Raw genomic sequence first — 24,839 nt, 5'->3', positions numbered from 1 at the left:
CGAATTGCCGTCGACTCTAGCTACATATTACACTAGTCAGACTTCCAATACATACAAACAATTGAAGGATTCAGAACCATAGTGGATCCAAGCGTCATTTACTAAAACCGTAGAAAACAAGGGTTAAAATGAAGTTATTACCATAATTCAATGGAAACATATAGTAAGTAATATAAAGTATACACATTAAAACTAAATGATATTTCAATCTTCATTAAACTATGATATTCACTTAACTTTAATCCTTGCTTTCTCCGTTTTTAATAAATGGCGCTTGGCCCACTATGGCTCTGAACCCTTCAATTGCTTTTCCTCTGACACATATTATCAAGTGAGATATGTCTGGTAATAGATATACATATCAGCCAGAATCTCAAAATTCCTAGATATAATAAGATAATATGAAGATACTGCAAAATAATTGAAGGGTTCAGAGCCATAGTGGGCCAAGTGCCATTTATTAAAATCGGAGAAAGCAAGGGTTAAAGTTAAGTGAATAACAGAGTGCAATGAAAATTGACATATCATTTAGTTTTAATGTGCATACTTTATATCACTTGCTATATTTTTCATTGAATTACGGTATTCACTTTATTTTAACCCTTGTTTCCTCCGTTTTTAATATATGGCGCTTGGCCCACTATGGCTCTGAACCCTTCAATTACAGAAGAAATCTGAGTATTTGAAGATAACCTGAGATATTGTCTTATCTATAGCAAATATTTCCATCCATTGTAGTTTAGGCATGTCCACGCACAAGGAGTCCAACCAGAACTAAGAATATTCCGTGAACATTTTGGTCACTCCTATGCCGTTAAATTCCTCACAATGATGGATGTTGGGCCACGCGACATGCGACCGAGATAACAGGAAGGAAGTGGTCGCCACTTAGCACACAGCAGATGCTGTGGTTACGTCCTAGCTTATCGTGCAGTCTAAGTCATCCGCCTGAAGTTTCTCACGAAAGAGGACCGGTATTCCAATACGAGCAGATTCTATGCTCATTAGTAGAAAATCCTTTCGAAGATTCGGTTGCTGGCTGCATCACAATCTCACGGTTAAGGGCTGAATTGTGATTTGAGATGCGGATTAGAAACACTCTTTCAAGGGAACCCGGGCCCTCCTATCTTAAGTTATTTTAAATTAATAATTTTAATGGAGAAAAAATGGGAGTATAAGGGTACAGTGCATCAGTTATTCATAGATTTCAAAAAGGCATATGACTCGGTTAAGAGAGAAGTTTTATATAATATTCTTATTGAATTTGGTATTCCCAAGAAACTAGTTCGATTAAGTAAAATGTGTCTCAGTGAAACGTTCAGCAGAGTCCGTATAGGTCAGTTTCTGTCAGATGCGTTTCCAAGTCACTGCGGGCTAAAGCAAGGAGATGCACTATCACCTTTACTTTTTAACTTTGCTCTAGAGTATGCCCACAGTATAAAGAAGATACAGTAAGGTCAACTAGCCCATTTCGTGGGAACAAATTCTGAGTGCGCATGTCACGAAACCGGGTGTATTGTGTGGAACCTCCACCAGATGGTTCTCCATCTACGACAGGCTGGCATAATTTAATATTAACTGAAAAGATTTATTACTCATCTTTTAACAATTTGAAAGACATGAGGCAAAGGGATGGCAACATAATCATAATAATAATTACTTCCGCATGTAAACATCATGAAAATATTCACTAATTGACGCTAATTTTAAAGTCACTGGTAGATGCTTATGTTGGTAACGTAATATTGAATCATTAGCTACATAGATCATGACATTCGTTTCGATGAAGTTACGTCAACAATGGATATAATAAAATTTTGTTGACTAGCTAATAACATTATATTAGTGATTGATATTATTTCATACCAGTAACGTTATACTTAGGCCTACATGATTATTTCTATTATTGACAGTAATATTTTGTACATTGATATTGATTTTGGTTTCCAAATTGGAATTAAAATTTCTAACTATATCGGTTGAATAGAATGTCTCGAAATAAGTGAAAGACAACATAACCTCGGCTACATAATAATTACCCGATTACATTGGTGTACAGCTAGCTTTTGGATCTAGCTATGAAAGAGCGATTGAAAAGGTACAAAAATTCATATGAGCAATGACCCTTGCCCGTGTAGTAACATGCCGTAGTTTGAACTCCGTGAATGCATTATTTCCTAAATCGAGGGTTGTATAGAGATAAGTAATTAGTATAGGTATGAAGGAGTTAAAAAATGTCAAAATTTACATACATAATGATTTTTGCGGATAGTAATAAGCCAACTTTGCAAGGGAATTATTTTCTGAGTTCGATTATTACAAAATTATAAGACGTAATTAGGGTTTGGTGTAGGCTCTTGTGTCTAGCAATGGAGTTAAGAATTTATATTACTGACTACAAAAAATCCTTTACGAGAATGGAAGAAGGTAAGAATTTGTTAATTCAAATGTGTTGTTACTACAATATATCTGTTACGAAAATGGAAGAAGGTAAGAATATCGTAATTCAAAAGTAGCCTAATACAATAAAGGAAAAGTGAAAGAAGTTACCGGGATTTAACTGTTGCCAGTTAAGCATTGTCCACCAAGTGCAGCAATCCATAATGATTTAAGGATTACGTAAATAGTTATGTGATAAAAGTTGCAGTAGATAATTATTAGGCCTACAATTAGTAGCTTACATCGGATATATAGTGAACACACATTTTTAATTATAACAGATTACCTCGAATTCTTGTTTATTTATTAAATGTTTCCCTGATGTATGTATTTTATAACATATTGTGACCCAAGATGAAATGCAATGGATATGAAGAAACAGAATAAAACGGTAAGCACTTCGCTAATAGTATGTTTTACTTCAACCATAAACACTGCAATTTGATATGTATTTTAAAAAGAAAAAGTGAATTTTCATTAGCCCTACATAATAAGACACAAATATCACTACATAACAAAGGAATAATTACAAAAGTTAATACAAAGTTTCATCTGAAAGTTTAGCATGTCTGAACAGCTGATCGCTAAAATCAGCTGTTAGTTCTGCCGATATTAGCGACATGGTTGGATTCATTGAGAACTAGACCTCCCTGAGCTTGATTTTAGTACCAACAACATCAAAGGTGCCGACAAGAGCTGTCTCTACTGTATCTTCTTTATACTGTGGTATGCCATTAGGAAAGTCCAGGATAACAGAGAGGGCTTGGAATTGAACGGGTTACATCAGCTTCTTGTCTTTGCGGATGATGTGAATATGTTAGGAGAAAATTCACAAACGATTAGGGAAAACACAGGAATTTTACTTGAAGCAAGTAAAGAGATAGGTTTGGAAGTAAATCCCGAAAGGACAAAGTATGATTATGTCTCGTGACGTGAATATTGTACGAAATGGAAATATAAAAATTGGAAATTTATCTTTTGAAGAGGTGGAGAAGTTCAAATATCTTGGAGCAACAGTAACAAATATAAATGATATTCGGGAGGAAATTAAACACAGAATAAATATAGGAAATGCCTGTTATTATTCGGTTGAGAAGCTTTCATCATCCAGTCTGCTGTCAAAAAATCTGAAAGTTAGAATTTATAAAACAGTTATATTACTGGTTGTTCTTTATGGTTGTGAAACTTGGACTCTCACTCTGAGAGAGGAACATAAGTTAAGGGTGTTTGAGAATAAGGTGCTTAGGAAAATATTTGGGGCTAAGAGAGATGAAGTTACAGGAGAATGGAGAAAGTTACACAACACAGAACTGCACGCATTGTATTCTTCACCTGACATAATTAGAAACATTAAATCCAGACGTTTGAGATGGACAGGGCATGTAGCACGTATGGACGAATCCAGAAATGCATATAGAGTGTTAGTTGGGAGGCCGGAGGGAAAAAGACCTTTGGGGAGGCCGAGACGTAGATGGGGACATAATATTAAAATGGATTTGAGGGAGGTGGGATATGATTATAGTGAATGGATTAATCTTGCTCAGGATAGGGACCAATGACGGGCTTATGTGAGGGCGGCAATGAACCTCCGGGTTCCTTAAAAGCCAGTAAGTAAGTAATTAAGTAAGTAAGTAAGTAATTTTAATGCATTTTTCCTCAGAACATATTGGGAGAAGAGTAATGGAATTCTTACAGCTTATTTCTGACACTTTAAGCGTTAATTGAACAGGAGTTTTGGAAAGAAATATAATTTAATCCCCAAGGTATGAATTCTTTCATATAATGCAAATTTGAATATTATATTTGCTACATTTTTAGAGTTAACTTACTTACTTACTTACTTTTGAGCCCTCTATAAGCTCTTTCAATTTGAGCATTTGAATGCCATGATATAGTAGAAAATAAAGGGAAACGAAAGATGAAATAGGACGTGAAAGTATAATTAAATTTCGTAAGTTTAGAGGAAATTGGAGAATTCCGGGAGGAACTTTTATCTTCCGACCTTACCCACCACAAGTATCATTAGAGTCGAAGTCAGGTAGCGAACCTGGGTCCAAAGAGTGAAAATACTCGCGCTATTTCACTCAGCTAACGAAGAAACTACATAACCGCTATTGTAGGTATTTCATAATGGTTATATTAACAAGAACATCTGATATTCAAATAAGCAAAGAAAATCTGATAATGTCAATCAGTAGATAAGAACCTCTCCAGTTCGTACTGATACAGAGAGATTTGAGTAAAAGCATAGATTATGGACGTGGGAAGAATTCCGCGTAAGATTTAAACTTACTGACGTCTGTGACGACAGAATGCCGTGAACGTCGTTAACATGGTCTACATCTAGGAAATGTCAATTCCGTTGACTGAGGCTAAGTTAACATAAACGCGAGGACATAAACTTATGACATGAACATAAGATTCGCCTTCAACAGAACGCTAACGTAAAACAAACAATATCAGCTTGTGTGTCCGTTGTGCAACATTTGATGTTACCCGGTATAAGTATTCATTTATTCCATAGATGAAAGAAAATGAATCATCTTACACAAATCTATACTAATAATAAATCTGTAGCCGAAATTTTTCTGGTAATTTTTGATTTTCCAAAAATAATTGGTCCTAACATATATAATTAACCACCCTGAAACCGAAAATCGCATTTTTGAAATTTTTGTTTGTATGTCTGTCTGTATGTTTGTTACCTTTTCACGCGATAATGGCTGAACCGATTTATATGAAAATTGGAATATAAATTAAGTTCGTTGTAACTTAGATTTTAGGCTATATGGCATTCAAAATGCTTTATTTAAAAGGGGGGTTATAAAGGGGCCTGAATTAAATAAATCGAAATATCTCGCTTATTATTGATTTTTGTGAAAAATGTTACATAACAAAAGTTTCTTTAAAAATTATTTCCGATAAGTTTTATTCTTTACAAAATTTTGATAGGACTGATATTTAATGAGATAAATGAGTTTTAAAATTAAAATAACGCCATCTAAGACGGTGCAATGAATTAAGAAGAAATGACTTCGTCTATAAGGGGCCTTGAACAACAACAATCGAAACAGGGGCCTTGGACATCAACAATCGAAAACTATTAAACATAGCCTACAGAGAATGTTTCTGTGCTTGTATGAAGTAATATCAGAAGCTAAATTAACCGATTTGTATAATTAATTATTATTTCACCATTGGAAAGTGTAGTTTCTCTAGATGGACATAATGCTATAATGTTATTACAGTAACGTCTGAGTAAATCGAGGACAGGTAAGATTAAAATAGCTTCTTATGCACAGAAAATTTGATAGGCTATTTTGTACATTCGTTTTCTGTATTTCTTAAAATAATATTTATGTACACTCATTTTAATCTCAGAGAATTAACGAACAACGAGAGTGTATTGATTTAGTATGCAGTAATAGTACGTTAGCTTAGCAATCCATTATTTTATAATTCAAATTTTAACTATGCTCAATTGAATCGTGTTAAAATACATAAAATATATATGCAATAAATGCAATACAAAAAAAAAATTGGGTAATGAGCGAAGCAGATTATCTTGCGCTGTTGTAAAAGTAGTTCCCTGGCTCAAACGTCCTATTTTAATTATGTAATTACTTTATATATATTTCTAACAGGTGCAGCGGAGCGCACGGGTACGGCTAGTAATATATAAACTATAAAGTTTAATTTTGCACAACGAACAAAGATAACAACAATATTATAACTAATACTCACGATCAGATTTCATTTCATAAGCTATTTATTTCCATATATTTTCTTTCAACAATTATACTTATTTGATTTTTGTTTTTTTTTTTTTTTATAAAGACAACAATGACTTTGAAGCAAAAGTTATAAATTTCTCATCAAATGAATCCATTTCATCTCGTTCTTCTTTTGTTCCTATGCAGTGCGATAGTGTTTTTTTCTCGGATCACGTCAACCCAAATATGAAAGTTTCGAATTTACACGTAATATTATTGTTAATGTTTATGCAAATCATTGCGAATGGATCCATTAAATAACCTGACCACAAGATTTTGTGTTCGCGCTGGGTTTGCGTTTACTTTTCATTGTGAATAGGCCTTTAGAATAAGAGGTCACGAAGTTGCTTCTCGAATAGAGACAGCGTATTTTAATAAAGCGCCACTAGGGTCGCATAAGACTACGTCTTCATTATTTATAGTCCTTCTAGTCATACAGTCTAGGACAATTTTATTGTCATGTTTGTTCTGCTCTCTAAATTACGACTATAGCTTTCCTTATATAGGTACTGGTACTGCAGTATTGATATGCATAAATAACTAGGTTTAGCTTTAAACTCATATTTTCATTACGTCGTTACACAGTAACCAATAGCTACAACGATTTCACTTTATGGCTGACATTATTGAATTCAGAATTAACTGCTAGATAGAGACGAATGAAGTGTCAATACATACAACAAATCGAAACTATATTTATGGACTGTTAACAACTAGGAAGGCTGTGGTTAAAACACAAATCAAAGACATAAATAATCAAGAAATAAATGAGCAATTGAAGGGTAAAAATTAAAAAAGGAAATTTTTTATTTTCCATCCCTATTACATGCCATGGCGGGAGGTTTAGGCTCCCACCTTTACAGACAATCGACAATAATGACAGTAGGTGTCAGTCCTACGTATCCGCCGCCTTTACCCCAAGGAAATGTCCCTTGTACTCATTTCTGTTAGAAGATGAGTAGATCCCAGTGCCATAAAGCGACCGGAAAGATTAGATTAATAAAGAAAGTCTATGACCGCATCGGGCATTGAACCCGCGACAGAAAGAAGGAGATGAGTAAAACGCGTTATTGTAGGTTTACCTGTCTGCTTCCATAGATAAAAGGTCCAGATATCAAGGTATAGGAAAACCTATTACTTAATCCGTAAAACCAGGAAATAAGTTTGAAAAAAAAAAACCAAATTATATTTCTGGAACTACAAAAATGAAAACAAATATATTAAATTATCTTTAAAAAAGTACATTGTCTGTGGGGTTTTATCTTCCAGGACTCTTCTTTCCATTAGGACGATTATCTCTGACAATCCTAACGATTGAATTTTTGTCCATTCTGGATCCATGACCATTTCAGTCAAAGAATTATGAATTAGTAAATATTACTTAAGTAAGTCAATTACTGTAAGAATGTCCATATGTGTGTATATACAGAGTGTCCCAAATTTTTGTGTACACATTTTGAAACACTATTTCTCAGCAACGAGATGAGACAGAAATAAGATTTTTGCGGTTTTGTATTCCTTAAGCCCGTACATGTTCAAAATGGCCCCTTCCGCCACAGTACACTCCCAACAACGACGTACAACAGAGCGACATATCAACTGGATTGTTGCTAATGAAATATCATTACAGGCATGTTCAATATGAACTCTCACTTCCTCCAGTGTTTGTGGTTTTATGGAGTACATTGTGTCCTTTAGAGCTCCTATAGGCAGAAGTCTGGAGGGGTTAAATCCGGAGATCGAGGCGGGAACCCCGCAGCACTTCCTCTTCGTCCTAGTCATCTCTGGGTCGTCCTCATTTAATGCGTGAACAAGTCTCGGAATGTAAGGCTTCCATTTTTGAGCTCGCAAAATTCGATGAACACTGGATTTGCTGATACCAATCTCACGAGAACATTGCCTCATTGCCTTCTTTGGGGATTGTGCAAAAGCCTGCATGACTGCATCAATACTCTCGTTATCGGTGGAACTTCTCTTTCTTCGCACCGCTCTTTCAACACATCTTGCACGTTCCGTCGACTTCAAACTTGTCTCGTATTCTTGTGATAGTTAACCTTGTTGGTGGTTGTGTTCCAAATTCAACCCTCCAACGTCGTTGAACTTCAACAACATTCTCAACTTTCCAATAACATTTGAGTATCCGTTCACCGAACGATAATTGCACTGCCATGTTTGTTTATAAACAGATGAACATGTTTCCATGCTTTCCACTGCCTTCTGAATTATAAACCGCAAAAATCGTATTTATATCTGATTTACTTGCTGTGAAATAATATTTCAAAGAGTGTGTACATCAATTTGGGACACTCTGTATATTCATTAATTCACTCATAGCTTTCTGACCAAGGGCAGATCTTTCACTGCAAACTCAGAATTCTCCAATCTTTACTATTTTCTGCCTTCATATTAGTCTCCGCATATGATCCATATGTAGCCTACACGGATGCACATACAGAATGGAATTGACATAACTGTCCTGACTGAAAAGGACAATAAAATACATTAAAATAAAAAAAAAATACTACTATGCGTTTCGTAATTAAGTGCATGGGTAATTAGATAATTAGGCTGAAAGACTATTGTGATATGGACACATCGCCAACTCACCTACTATTATTTATGCGAACTCAAGTCTAAATATTAGCATTCCGTCACTTAGTTACTGCAGTAGGGTTGTCAGACTCCCCAATGGCAGGAAATAATGATAGGCTACGTGTTAACCGCTTTATTTAATTTGTAAAAAAAATCGACCATTTCATTTTAAAACTGCAAAGGGATAAATAATTCCTTAGTGGTATCAGTTTCTACAGAGACATCATTTTATTTTTACTAACATTTTTAATATTAACCTGGCTATATCTTCGGATTAAAGGTCTAGAACCGGAAACACCGCTTGCTCCCCCTCCCAAGACTGGAGTTCGATGACACTGGCGTAAAACACAAACACATCACTTTACTAGGTATAGGAGGGAAGAAAAGTAGTTCATCCATTTGTGTAAACTAGCAAATATCGCAATTTTGAGTTTGATAACTTTCATTACGTTTTTGTTTAATCAAAATACAGTACTGTATTAACACTTAGTGATTTTACTCACGAATTGAGCTATCCATTCGGACGTATTCATTATGCAGTGTATATTGTACTGTTACAGCATATTAGCGTATAATAAAGAGAATGAAGTTAAATTGAAAAATAATCATAATATGGATATTTAAACACATTTTTGAAAATGGTGGTCGTTCATTTCGATACAGGCTTCAATTCTTTTGTGCATATTATCGCACTTTAGATTAAGGTTCCTAATGCCAATTACCATTTTCGTCCTTCGTACGAGTAACTCATGTTGAAATAATTCTATACCTACTCTCTAAAAGAGTATCTTACGTACTGTAAATTTAATCTTCACTTCTGCCCGATCCGAAAAGATAAAATTACTCAGAAATGCTATCCACTGTCCGTTCAAATGGTTTTTTCGCAGGGTCGTAGAAGGGGGGGGGGGGATAGTGATAGTTAATGACTTAACGAGGCCATTTTATTTAAGTTATTTTAAACAGTTGTATAATATTACGTAGATGTCCAATTCCTAACAGAAATTATTGTTTTCAGAAAAGAGCTAAGACAGCCCAGCTACTAGACTTTGCAGAGGGGCGAAAAGAAGCAGGTAGGGGAAACCGGGATGCGACGTAGGTAAACGGACGGCAGTATCTGTCAAATATGTGATTCAATATTGAAAGCTCTTTCGTCACTGGAAAACGCGAACATATTTCTGTGGTGGACGGTTGGAAGTTTACAAGTAGAGGGGGGTGGGAGTGAAGTACATTAAAAAACTCAGGTACAATAAAAATTGAAATAAAAATAAAATGATGTCCCTGTATAATGAAGAGAGCATTCTGGAAGACCGTTTATAGCTGGCTCACGAATCTGGATTTCGCTACTCACTTTAACTCCCCAAATTCATCACGATGTTGGGTGGGTACCGGTCCCATCTAGACAAAATTTATTTTCTCATGAAGACTTGAACTAAGGCTCATTTCGTATCGCTAGTCTAAAGCATGACTGATAATAGATAAATCGTTTAAAAATGACGAACACAGTTCATTTTCCTCACTGAAACTACTCTAAGGCCCGGTTTCTTCAACCTTTGTTAAAAGGCACCTAACATAGCGTTAATTAACTGTAAGTTAAAAGTATGAATTGCTGTTAAAAATATTGCGTTTCTTCAACTTTACATTTTAACATTCTGTTTGTTAACTCTCTGTTAGGACTAGAGATTCTAGAGTTTAACCATAACCTGTAACCAAGTATAGGCTCACTTCTGTTTTCTGAACTCTGACAATTGCGATTCTCGCTTGTTTGATTCAGAGAGGATAGAAGTCTTTCTTTGATTTCTGCTTCTTTCCTCGTCTGTATCACAATAGCGTGGAGCGGCGTATTGGTATTGCTGTTATGAAATGGAAAACACTGGAACAAAAAGAAATCATGGGACTACGTAATTTCTCTTCGTTCGAAAGAAATCTTCTGCTGGAAATTATTTCGCAGAATAAACCAATTAATGAGAATAAACAAAGAAACGGATCTAAGTTGAAAGCGAAAAGTGAGGCTTGGCAGAAAATAGCCTATATATACCTTTGTATGAACTTCTGTTCTGTCAAATCGCTGAAATCATCCCCTCTGTTTATTATTCATGGATATCATTTTCTAAATAACAAGATATAAAAGTTCAGCATCTAACACACCAGTCATATTGAATACTTCTATGCTAACAGAGAGTTAAATGATTTAACTGCATGAAATTGGGCAGTTAAATTAACATAGGTTTTAACAGCCTATTAGTACTAACAGTAGTTGAAATGCTTCAACTGTTAAGTTTACAGTTAAAATGGAATAACACACTGTTATAATTTAACAAAGGTTGAAGAAACCGGGCCTCAATACTGTAATCATACCGCGAAGCAGACTATTGCACTAACTTACCTGTCAGCATGTGGCCAGGTTCACGCACCATCGCACATCACTAGAGGTTCGATCACGACTGATAGAGACGGGCGCAATAGCGGAACTGATGATCCTTGTTATCGCACGGGTCAACGTCCGACATATACACATTTATCTATTATCAGTCTTGTACCCACACAACGTTGCAGGAATGCAATTTTTTGTCCACAGACATTACGAGTAAGACGCTGTTATCGATAACACAGGCTATCACAGGTTAGAGGCGTATCGGAAAACTTCGAAACTGGTTATTTTACCACTTAAATTAGTTTTCTGAAGTCGAGATATATTCAAATCTCTCTTTCTTGCTCACGAAAACGGCAGACAATACTCCCCATTGGATCAAAATGTTTAGACCAGAGGTCTACAAAAAGCGTATCGTCATTCGTGCTCTCGATGCTGCCCGCCGAACACAGTGTGCTGCAAGGCTAGAGAAGGGGGAGAGACTCGCACCTCAACAAATGGAAGCGATCAATGGGGGATCGCGACAACAGTCTGCTTACAAATAATAACAACATCAAAAGAATAAGAAATATCATAAGTTTGTACAGGGACATCATTTTATTTTTACTTAAATTTTTATTGTACCTGAGTTTTGGAATGTACTTCACTCCCACCCCTTCTACTAGTAAACTTCCAACCGTTCACGACACAAGAGCCGAGGGCGCGTAAGCAGTACTGAGTTACTGAGTATAGTACGTTTCAGAAACATGTTCGCGTTTTCCAGTGACGAAAGAGCTTTCAATATTGAATCATATTTTCGTACGGGTACTGTCGTCCGTTTCCCTATGTCGCATCCCGGCTTCCCCCACCTGCTTCTGTTCGCCCCTTTGTAAAGTCTAGTAGCTGGGCTGTCTTAGCTCTTTTCTGAAAACATTAATTTCTGTTAGGAATTGGACGTCTACGTAATATTATTCAAGTGTTTAAAATAACTTAAATAAAAGGGCCTCCTTAAGTAATTAACTGTCACGTGATTTCCCCCCCTTTCTACAACCCTGCGACAAAACCACTTGAACGGACAGTAGATAGCATTTCTGAGTGATTTTATCTTTTCGGATCGGGCAGAAGTGAAGATTGAATTTACAGTACGTAAGGTACTCTTTTATAGAGTATGTACAGAATTATTTCAACATGAGTTACTCGTACGAAGGACGAAACTGGTAATTGGAATTAGGTACAATAGTCTATAGTGCGATAATATGCACAAAAGAATTGAAGCCTGTATCGAAATGAACGGTCACCATTTTCTAAAATGTGTTTAAATATCCATATTATAATTATTTTTCAATTTAACTTCATTCTCTATAAAGTACGCTAATGTGCTGTAACAGTACAATATACACTGCATAATTAATACTTCCGAATGGATAGCTCAATTCGTGTGTAAAACACTAAGTGTTAATACAGTACTGTATTTTGATTAAACAAAAACCTAATGAAAATTATCAAACTCAAAATTGCGATATTTCCTAGTTTACATAAATGGATGAACCACTTTTCTTCCCTCCTATACCTAGTAAAGAGATTTGTATTTTACGCCAGTATCATCGAACTCCGTCGTGGAAAGGGTAGCAAACGGTGTTTCCTGTTTCAATCGTTAATAGAAAGGTATAGCCAGGTTAATATTAAAAATGTTAGTAAAAATAAAATGATGTCCCTGTATATTATTTTGACATACTATGAAGCTGGAGCCCCGTCTGTTGCTATTGACACAAGCCATTGCAAATTCAACCTCTTCTGTTCTATGGTGCCTTTCAGTATCTGGAAAAGATCTTCTCCAGTTGTATTTTGTAATTACATCTAGAAGACATTCAGACACAGTAAAATGTTCATTAACTCCTCGGATGATAATGGCTAGGTGAGCTTTGTCATTTCTATCTGTGCTTCGTCCAATGCAAGTGAGTAAGCTACAAACTGTTTAATTGTGGTTTCGACTTCAGATTCAATTGCATTTACAATCTTGAAATCCCTTCTCTAAACTGTAATTGGAAACAATTTAATTTTCTTAAACTTTGACTTTGTTCTGGACAGAGTATTTTAGTAACGTCCTGTATGCGCGATTTTATAAATGATGTTTCTGTAAAGGCTTCATTGATTTTCCAATATTCCAAGCTAGAACATAGCTAGCAAGAAGCTTTTTTTGTTTAATACTGAGGACACGTGTGTGATTTGTGTTTCTATTTTCTGGTTTTATATTTATCAAAATATTTTTAGGCCTACGCATTTCACCTAAAATTAAACGAAAAACTATATGTTTGCCATGCTGAACTGAGTGTAAACGTATTGTAATATACTGATTATTATGTATAACCAACAGTTATACAGATAGCCTCAAAATAAATTATTTTCACATGTTCAACATGCCTGTAATTGTATGATATTCTTTGTGAAGAGTCGAGTATTGTCGTCGCATGTTGAATTTTAACACATCCTTAAGAATTTTCGAACAAATTAAGCATTTCACATTCTCCCCACTAACACAAAAAAAAAAAATTCTTTTCCTATTCACCCTTGAATGTACCACGTCCATAATTAGAAGACATTGTGAAACGGTGGAACACTCCGACCAACACAATGATAATGGTAGTCCGCCACTGCTCTTCGTTTGCTCATAAACATTGAGTACAGTACAGGTGGGGATGGGTGAGGCGGAGCGCGATCATTACGTACTGGCTTCGGTTCCGTTCAGGGGCTTACTCGCGAGTAGGCTTTTGGAGACGTCTGGTTTAGACCTTTCCGCTTTCAGAATATATAAAAATCTCATTTTCACAAAAAACTGACTTAAGGCCTTTTTCCTCCCGGCCACAGAATTCATTGTCTATTTGTAATATGGGTCATTCCGTGCAAAAAAAGTATGTTTTTGAACCATGATGTCTCAAAAATTAAAAATATTGCAGTAGGTTATTTTGTGTGTTCTAAATATGAATTTCACGCAATATTACATTTTTATCTTTCATAGTTTGGCAGCAATCAGCATTTAAAATATTGGTTTAACAAAGAACACGGTTTCATTCATTGGAGTTTTCTTACTATGTAAAGGTAGATGGAAAAATCATTTCAATGCAATTCGAAAAAGGAGAGCCTTGTTTATAAATGCCCTTAAAATGAAAAAAAAAAAATATATATATATATATATATAATTTTTTAAATACTGTAGTTACCCACCGTAAAATAATTTTAAAAAATGTAGAACGCAAAATGCACCTCATTTTTACAGACGAGAAAATATGTGTTTAATTTTTTAGGGTATATTGATTCCACTGTGAAAATTTCAGAATGTTGGCTTAAATATCATGTCAGTTTTTAATAAAAATAACTCACCGGAACAAAGGAGCTCAACAGGTAGGCTCTCCCGTCGTACAGAATGTTGCGCGATCAAGGTCAGGGAGACGTTCGCTTGAGATTACTCAACGTTACGAAATCTCGCGAACGCTGCGACCGCCACACACAGCAAGCGATTATCGACCATCGGAATAAAGATTGATAATTTTATTAATTTAATTATTCATAGGGTTTTTGAGATTACGTAATAAAACTTGGGAGATGGATTAGGAAAGAGATTTTTCTTTAATACGAATGAAATTCGCATGAATTTAAATAGGTGCATTCGAATATAAAACTATTTCTTTGTTTTATGAGCATGCCTTAATATTATTCGGATTAGTCTTTAAGGTATTAAAATATAGTTATTCAGGTCTACAATGGCGTCTGTTTAGTTTCGATGACACTTCATATAGGGTGTCCAGAATATTTTAAATTATGGATAACATGTAACTGCCACCCATTTTTCAGTCATCCGTATGACTAAAATATTAATGATATGGCGGTCATAGTTGGCAGCTTAATTTATTTTTATAATAACATTATTATATTAAAAGCCCAAAAAATTCATGACATCGCTGGCATATTCTTAAAATGTTGTATGGAATGACCCATATTCTTTTACCCTTAAAACTAAAGAAAAAAAGGTGTTTTACTAACAATTTGAAATTAGTGTAACTCTGAAAATATTGAGATTAGGACAAATGTTTATATGACTTTTTGCTCAGAATGTCTTCGTAAATAAGCTCCGTAGGTGGCGGTAAATCCTCGAGAATCACCCTGTATATTCAAAATCGAATCCTATGCTAGGGACCGGATTTTTATGTAATTACATATTATATTCCTTTCAACTTAACCGTATACAAATAACAAATCTTTGCGAATCTTGTAATTACCATTAATATAATCAAATTTGATACTACATATTTTTACATATTTACTCCATATTACATATTAAGGCTTGATATTACATAAATCTTCATATTTAGGGGGTTCATTCATTTTTACTTCTCTAAAAGCCTAGATCATACATGTAACAAATAACTCCTCGCTACGTTAAAATCGGCAGCACTTTGAAGAGAACAACCGCCAGGATCACCACCCGTCCGCCGTAAACGAACACGAGATGGCAGCACAGTCGCTAATGCAATTCAAATGGGTATTATGACGTGACTCCTTATGTAACAACTAGATGGCAGCGTAGTAAACCTGACAAAAGTTGTTAACCTCAAAGCCTGTAACCTCGACATATGTTACATATATGATCTAGGCTTAAAAAAAAAACTTCTGTCAGGGAAGTTTACAATTTGAAATACACAGATTTTTACCTACTCAAGAAAAATATATGTATTTCGGCACGAAACATAACGTCCTTAGTTCCAGGCAAACTACAGTTTGTAAATGCCTATATTTTGAGGTTTTAGTAGGTATTTTGTTTCTTACAGGGAGCAGATAAAATGCATGTGTCCCACATCTCCTCTTATTTTCTCCTAATCCAGTAAAGCGAAACAGTGCTTGCAGTACTGCTGTGTCATTCACTTCAATCAGTGCTCTAGTTTTAGTACTTACAGTATAAAGTGCAAGTGAGTTTATCCACTGCTTTTAACTAACTAAAATGGCCCCTGTATCTTCAATCCTAACGACAAAAATAAAATCATTGATTGCGATGGACGAAGGTGTCACTACAGATGGAAAAATAGTAATGTGTCAAGTGTGCGGTAAAACAGTCGGGTGCTCTATGAAATCACAACTGGAGAGTCTTACCTATCCTATACCTGCCAGATATTGATTGCTATTACATATTTTGGTACATATTCAGCTCATTTTTCTTACATAAATATTGTGACAGAGCTGGGATACGATCTCACGATCGGCAGAAGGATTACAAGGTCGGCCGTAGTTCGGCGCAAGTGCGCGCGCATCTACTTCCTGTGGCATGGAGAGGAGAGAGAGCGACCGTGGCAGAGAGGGGAGATATCCAGATAATTTGAGAGAGCTATCTCTGGACACCCGTAGAAATTTCTCGTAACAATGGTTTAGTTATAAATACGACACGCGAGCGAACTTGAGCAACAGTTTAGTTAGTTGCAGTGTTGTTGTAGTCGGTGAACAGCAAGCCAGCCAGTCTTGTGTAGCAGTGAAGCCAGCTTCGAGACCGGAGTCCGACTTGAGTGTGTCCGCAGCTGTGCGAGCGTCCGAAGTCCTGAGTTCGAGTGCAGTGGACCGCAGTTGGGGACCTGAGTTCGAGGTTCAGTGGACTGTCTCTGAAGGTCTGTGGTTCGAGATACTGTGAACTTGAGTGACTGAGCTAGAAGAACTAGCCAAGGCAAACGAACTGTGAACTGAGAACTGACAGTTCTGATTTGTAAATAGTGCTCTGTGAACATTAGTTAAAATTAACAGTTCATTGTTGTTCTCAATAATCCAAGTAAATTGTCATTGTCGTCTGTGGAGTGCAATAACGAATACTGTGTTACTGTGTGGAGTGGAAATCCCATTGTTGACGGGAGTAGAATTAAATTGTAGAAAGTGAAGAGTTATTGTTGTCAGAATAAAACTACATTATTGTTTTGAATTTTAAAGTTACAATATGTATATATTTCACACCTTGATATTACATAAAAATCCGGTCCCTACTTATGAGCTTTCACGGATTCTCGCTGACATGAAAGAGGAGATACTGAAATCGGTACAGACCTTGGAGGCGGACTTGCAGTTCGAGCACGTCTCCGTCCGTTGCCATGGTTTCAGGCGGCAGGCCCTGCAGGAACACGGGTGGCTGTCTGTCCTCGTCGCTGGGGTCGTCCTGTGCCAGAACCTGGACGCGAGCCGAGCACCGCGACGTACCGGCCTCGTTGTGGGCCACGCACGTGTACATGCCGGCGTCGTCAGCCTCCAGGTCCTCCAGCTCCAGTCGAGCTGTTCGTCCGTCCCACGTGGGCGTCGCCCTGGACGATCGCACCACCATCTCGCCGTTCCTGCAAGCACACCAGAGTGAAGTTCCAGCATTCTTAGTACATTTGCACAGCGGTGACTCCTGTGTATATTCATGGCCGCTTTCACCATCCTTCTTTAAATCAGCACAAACGATCTGTCAACAAACTGGTCGTATCATTTTATCGAGATCTTTAAAAGTTGACTGTTTCACCAAGCCTCGTTTCTTTAAAATTAAAGGCTGGTTCACAATAAACCGGAAACGAGAATCGGAACGAAAACGAAAACGGTAAAACTGTTAAAATGTGTACATTTAAATGTGAGCATTCACAATTAACGAAAAGCTTGCCGAAGCCCGGGATCGGGAACGGAGAGTTGGCCAAGTTTCAACTTTGGCGTTCACGTTTCCGATCACAGCCCACTAGATTCATTCTATTGCCATCTAAAAGCTATTTTGTCGTCGTATATTTTGTAGCAAGAAGGCCGTGACATAACCTATGCATTATTTTGTTCTGTGTTGTGCATCATGGAGCAAGTTTTATTTGATGAGATTCTAATATTGAGTGTTGAGGAAAATCCTCATGTTTACGATAAACGGCGTGGCTCGTATAAAGATGAGAAAATGGAGGAGAATACGTGGCTTTCAATAGCTGCATCTTTGAACACCGATAAGAATTTATATGAGCCATAATATATTCCTCGTCCAATGTGTAGTGAATCATATTTTATTACTGTATTGGTTGTATTACACACTACATATTCATGCTTCAATTCAATAACTACTGTTGTGTTCATTTTTGTTCTATTACAAATGTTTCTTCTCTAATTATTTTACGTTATGGTAGACTTAAAATAGGTTGTGATAATAAAGATGCATGGGCATATTTACAGTACCGTACCTAATGAAATATTTCAGTTGAAATTTCGAAGTTGGTTAACCTGTGTTTATGATGGCTACCTTGTACTCATGAGAGAACGCCATTGGTTAATTATACACAAATAACATCAGAATGCGTAATATCGACTTTACATATCGTTATTGACATGGATATCGATATGCATAGTCGTCTACGTTCTAGGTATATTGTGAATCAAAAATGTTCATATTCACGTCCTCTGCTTCTCGTTTTCATTCTGGTTCTCGTTCCCGGTTTATTGTGAACCAGCCTTAACATGCGTTTACTAACGTAACGATTTAGTACTTGTATCTTGCACGTTTTATTTCTCATACGACCATGGCTTCGAAATCGCGAATTTCATTGGTTACATATGATCACTGGCGAATGATTTATTTAACCTGGCAGAGTTTAAGCCCGTATGGGCTTTTCAAACACTCAACCAGACAGGATTCAGGACAGTTGTCATTAAATTGAATTTTAAGGAGTATTCATTGTCTCCTTAAAGTAAATCTCTTTACTCTCTTCCCATTAAAAAAGGCATCCTCCTCTTACAACTTTGTAATGTTGTGCTATCGTGTACTGACCCTGGCCATCTACAATTTCGGTAAAACTAGCACTTAGGTGTTCTATTTTAACTGCGTCTTTAAACTAAATCCAAATTAATTTCATATTTCTTTGGTTTAATCGAACCTGACATTTTCTTAAATCTCATCTACAATCCGCAATGACCTGAAATAGCTACTGCATTACTCCCTCATGAAAAATTCTCTAATCGTCCTGAAATTGTTGCTTGCGTTTTCGCATTGAAACTCAAGAACTGAAGATGGATAGGTTCAAGGAAAAGTATTTGGCATAAAAAACATTCAGAGAGAGAGAGTATGTTTCATTATTATGGAAGCAAATAACTTTCAAAATGTCTGGTATTCTTCATTGAAAATAAATCTGAACAATTTTTATTTGAACCTCTTACGGACTCAGTTTGTAGCATTTGCTGCACAAGCCACTAGTTATTTTTAACACAAAGGTGTTCTGAATAAATCCTGTGCTTTTCCCTTCTAATTAATTGTCGTAAACATACTTGAAAATAAAATGATTTACTATAACTGTAACTGTACTATGATGTAACATACTGATACCCGGCCCCGGAACAGTTTTTCCTGGAAATTATTCAAATCAACTTCAAAGGGAGTTATACCCGAAAGCTTCATTTGCATAATATACGTCACTGTTCGTTAACAGAGTCAGTGTGCACTCAACTTTGGTTGCTTGACGGTTGTCAACCCACTTTGAGGTCTGTGGATATAGAGGGAAAAATTGGATCGGTGTTGGGTGGAGTTCCCGGGTAGCTCAGTTGGTAGAGAGTTGGTACGTTTAACCAAAAGTCCCGGATTGGATACCCGGCCCCGGAACAATTTTTCCTCGAAATTATTCGAATCAACTTCACAGGGAGTTATACCTGAAAGTTTGATTTGCATAATATGCGCCACTGTCCGTTAACAGAAAATCACTATTTAAGTCACACAGAGTTAGTGTGCACTCAATGTTGGTTGCTTGACGGTTGTCAGCCTACTTTGAGGTCTGTGGATATAGAGGGAAAAATTGGATCGGTGTCGGGTGGAGTTCCCGGGTAGCTCAGTTGGTAGAGCGTTGGTACGTTTAACCAAAAGTCCCGGATTCGATACCCGGCCCCGGAACAATTTTTCCTCGAAATTATTCAAATCAACTTCACAGGGAGTTATACCTGAAAGCTTGATTTGCATAATATACGTCACTGTTCGTTAACAGAGTTAGTGTGCACTCAATGTTGGTTACTTGATGGTTTTCAGCCCACTTTGAGGTCTGTGGATATAGAGGGAAAAATTGGATCGGTGTCGGGTGGAGTTCCCGGGTAGCTCAGTTGGTAGAGCGTTGGTATGCTTAACCAAAGGTCCCGGGATCGATACCCGGCCCAGGAACAATTTCTCCTCTAAATTATTCAAATTATTCGATATACTTTTACCCCATTATTGCCACCACTATGACGTACTAACTCAGATGTTCTGCATATCCACACTCACCTGTACCACGTTGTGGACGGCGTCGGGGAGCCCCTCACGTCGCACGCCAGCGTCAGGCGACTCCCCACGCGAGCCGCCGAGCCGATGAGCCGTCGTCCGAATGTGGGCGACGTTCTGGGAGACGCACTCCACGCTCTCACGCCGCGCGACCTCCCTCCGTAGCGTCCTGGGAACAAAACATTTCTTACATTAGCCTATTAGACAAAGATTTTACCCGAAATTCGAGTCCAAAACTTTGGTTAAAGTCTTAATACTAATATTTCGTTATTTCAAGCTATGAAACCGAAGCCACCGGCGTAGCTCAGTCGTCAGAGGAGTTTGCCTACTGATCCGGAGCTGCGCTCGGGTATGTGTTCGATTTCCGCTTGGGATGATTACCTGGTTGGGGGTTTTCCGAGGTTTTCCAACCGTAAGGAAAAATGTGTGAAGTAACATATGGCGAAATCTCGACCACATTTCGCCAAATATTATCTCGCTGTTACCAATTCCATCGAACTACGTAAAGATTAATTTTTGGTCCTACAGAATACATCTGTTATGGTGAGGAGAAAAATTCGCTCTGGCGCCGGGGATCGAACCCGTGCCCTTGGTTCTACGTACCAAGTCCTCTAACTACTAAGCTACGCCAAAGTTCAATCCACAGCACCGGATCGAATTCCTGTCCTCTAGTGATAAATTCTGAACTGCTTGCTGGAATATGCTTCTACTGTTCACTTTTTTTTTTTTCACAGAAGACTTGGCGGAGGTTCCTCGAGACAGCCACCAGGCCGTCTATTGTGCGCATTGATCCCGTGCAAGGAAAGGATGGACTCAAGGGATGGATTTTAGCCCTGATTATAATGTGGTTTTAAGTTAGACTTTTGTTAATGGTCACCAGATCTGACAAAACAACTCCAGATAGAGGAATCGGGTCTTGCTGTACGCATGACCAACCGGTATGTAAGGTGTAAGGTATGTTTGTTGAATTGAATTTTCAAAGTTGAGGGAAATGATGTAATCCGATAAAAATCCTAATTCTTTCATCTCGACTACCACAAGTAAGATAACCGGGGATAATAAGGCCCACCTAAGGAATAAAACGTTCTTTCTTTGAAATGGAGACGTTTAGCAAATTTTAAATAATGGAATAGCATACTTTTACAGTTATCCTATAATAGCCTATTTTACTTCAAATAAATATTCAGACACATAAATGTTGTGAGCAATGAAAATTAACATCATGTCACTGGACCTTATATCCTGCTGTGACAGATAATAAGGTCCACAAATAAGAATATAAGTATTGAACACAATTTGGGCATACAAAGCCTTCAGTTTTTTCCTCAGTTAGACCTACACATTCATCGTGCACCCAACATTCACAAGGGACACACACATGTATATCTACAACAATTCTCTTCGCAGACAGAACACATCCGCGTCCCCTGGATGTTTACAAATCCTGAAGTTGATGGTTCATCCAATGCTCTTTCTGCATTAGGAATTGTCAGTCTTTCGTTTGTTTCATTTCTTGCAAAAAGATTGTGCTTCAGAGATTGAACTTTATAGTTCAGGGACTTCTATGAACTTGTGGGCGTTTCCACGCATTTATTTCATGGGCCTTATTTCCTGCCCTGTTACTTCGCGCCAATTTTAATTCATGGAGTGCTCATATGCTCATAAGCGAAAGTTTCACGGTAGCCCCAAACTTCTTAATGTTTACAAAATAACATGCCTTTAATATTATATTAATAACACATAGTAAAACGATTAAATATCAACTTAAATTTTGCAAAATTTTATATTGAAAGCAGAAATAATCATACATAACTTGTTGCCACCAGTCAGCTACAAACAAGAACGAGAATCTAATTTCTTTATACCTCACTCGAATGCAAGAACAAATAGGTCTTAAGAGCTGTTGCTCTCTTTTGCAAAAGTGTATAACTAATGGCAAAACTAGGTAGTGGGCCTTAATACACTAGTGTCCAAAAGTTAAGCATAATTTAATATATTTTGTTCCCAACCTATCAGAATGGCACCAAACTTGTACAAATGAATCACACAGGATCTGATATGTAACAGAGTAACACATATCAGCAAATTTTGTGTTATTGTGGCCTAGGGACACATTTTACACAATTACGGTACAAAATCTTACTATCACGTCCACAACAATGATGGTGCTGAGCGGTTAATGTGGGGTGTGGTTACCCCTCATGGCTACACAGGCGTCGCAGCGCCGTGGCATGCCCTCTATCAGGTGGTTCAAGAGCTCTGCAGACAGCTGTTTCCATTCCTGACGAAGAGAATTACGGAGGGCTGGAAGTGTCCTCGGTGGAGGCTGGCGGGCTGCAACTCGTCTTCCTAATGCATACCAGGCATGCTCTATAGCATACATGGGCGCAATTTTCTGTTAAGTGAGGCACTCGATTTGAAATAGTTTGTTTACTAGGAGAGGAGACTGCAGAGTAAGATGGGAAATATAAACTGCTGTGACCTGCGTCACCTTATCGTAATCGCTAAGGCGGTCAGTGGCGAATTATTAGGAAAGCGCTTGGTTAACGTGAGACTCTCGAAAACTTTTATTCAATTTGGCAAATTAATTCGGCAGCTTTAATCATAAACCTCTTTACTTTACTGTTTCTCGGTCGCTGAATTGATTTAAATCACAGGCGAGAAATTGCGTAACTAGCGAATAATATTCCATCTCGTTGTCTACGTTTATTTTCTTGAATATTCTGGCGTTTATCAAGAAAACTTAATAGATTTGCACGTTCTCGACCTAAAATAATTTCAGAAAATCATATTTCGTTTTCTACGCACATTTGATTTTTTTTTATAAATTTCTTTTGGAAGTAATACGTACAAACAACATTTAATTCCTCGTACTTTTTAATGCAGCGTGTTTAAAGTATAATGTCGTGTTTAGTATACTATGCAAATGTTAAGATCGTAAATTTTCTTCGGAATAGTACGAAAATATAACATTTAATTTGTCTTACCTTCTAATTCAGCATGTTCTTTATGACATAAGGAGTAATGTCGTTGTATATTAAATATATTAATACCTAATAAGATTTTCGAGCATAACAAACATCGTATGTTCTCCCCTTCTAAACAGCAAACAAAAAAAAAAAATAAATAAATAAAACTTCCTCCCATTTGTCATGAAAAAAAACTTCCTCCCATTTGTTATGAAAAAAAACTTCCCCCCATTTGTCATGAAATAATCGTTTTCTAACGCGTACACACTGCTTTGATACTGCCATTATGCCACCACTGATATTGCTTATGAAACTGATATAGAACATGCCCACGCCTAGGAGCTGCGTGAGGGAGGAAAGGGGACTGTGAAGATGATGTCACTCACAGCGATAAGCTCTGTGAAGGTCAGTGAGGCACAAATTCTCAAGTGAGGCACGATGCCCATGTATGCTCTATAGGGTTCAGATCCGGGGACATCGCTGGCCAGTCCATGCGCTGGATATTTTCCTCCTCATGATACTCGTCCACCAGGTTGGCTCTATGCGGACGTGCATTGTCATCCATAAAGATGAAGTGTGGACCAACTGCACCTCAGAAAAGTCGCACATGTCGTTCCAATACCTCGTCTCTGTATCTCTGGACATTCACAGTACCAGCTGCGAAGATGTGCAGACTGTGAGAGATTTCGGTCTGTGTCTGACCTGTTTCCAGACTTCCAATTATTCTACCCTTCAAAACAGGGTGCAGTTGGCGTCTCTGTGGCATGTTGGTGCTGTCCTGTATACACTGCGATAAGAAACTACCCTCTGTTCACAATGAGAGAACAGGAACGAATGAGCCGCACTGGGTCTGTTTGCTTACCTTCTAAACACGTGTTTATTCGGAGGTTGGAGTACCCCCTCCCTATGCACAAGTACGATGCGGCACACACTGTGATAAAGTTTTATAGCGAATGCTCACAATTTTCCTTTCATTTCTCTGTTTTACGAATTATGCTTAACTTTTGTTCACTAGTGTATCTCAAGGTATATTATGACTAGATCAACGTTAAAAATTTATCCCGAATGCAAAAGGATTACCAAAAGGCTTTATTATTAAATAAATTTATCATCCCCGATACAGTTTGAACACGCAAATCCCTAAAACAACGGCAAGCAACTATAGGTCACTGCGGAAGACAACCATAGCTTTAAGACAGTAATTATTGTGAGTTGAAACAAAGGGCCGAGAACAGTGGACAGATAGCTGAATATAAAGCAGGAAGCAAGGAGCCTTCTTTCCAAGAATCCAGGTATTGTTTGAACCATGTTGCACATCGCTATGCATGCCGGGAGCTGAATCCGTCGCATCCGTCCGTCGAGTTCGTGACTGTATTTCAAACTGCGTTATTTGAATAACCCTGTGATCCTCCGCCCCCGCGTCTTATCCGTAACTCTGTTTCGCAATCATAATT

General features: G+C 37.3%; 1 protein-coding gene and 1 non-coding gene across 6 annotated transcripts in view; one reads left to right on the top strand and one right to left on the bottom strand.

The window, feature by feature from the left end:
* The window catches only part of LOC138702989 (titin homolog), a 914,774-nt gene that overhangs the window by 155,228 nt on the left and 734,707 nt on the right, over positions 1 to 24,839 (bottom strand). For all 5 annotated transcript variants that reach the window (XM_069830459.1, XM_069830463.1, XM_069830460.1 and 2 more), the window contains 2 exons: positions 20,420 to 20,585; positions 17,227 to 17,507 (listed from right to left, as the gene is read on the bottom strand). In XM_069830459.1, the coding sequence (XP_069686560.1) occupies positions 17,227 to 17,507; positions 20,420 to 20,585 (447 nt within the window). The remainder of the gene's footprint in view (positions 1 to 17,226; positions 17,508 to 20,419; positions 20,586 to 24,839) is intronic.
* TRNAS-GCU (transfer RNA serine (anticodon GCU)) lies at positions 20,245 to 20,317 on the top strand. Its single transcript has one exon. It is a non-coding gene; the product is annotated as a tRNA-Ser (tRNA).

Source organism: Periplaneta americana, chromosome 7 (genome assembly GCF_040183065.1).
Source record: "Periplaneta americana isolate PAMFEO1 chromosome 7, P.americana_PAMFEO1_priV1, whole genome shotgun sequence".
Classification (NCBI taxonomy): Eukaryota; Metazoa; Arthropoda; class Insecta; order Blattodea; family Blattidae; genus Periplaneta; species Periplaneta americana.
The sequence above is the reverse complement of the archived record's forward strand: the minus strand, read 5'-3'. Positions and strand labels throughout refer to the sequence as shown.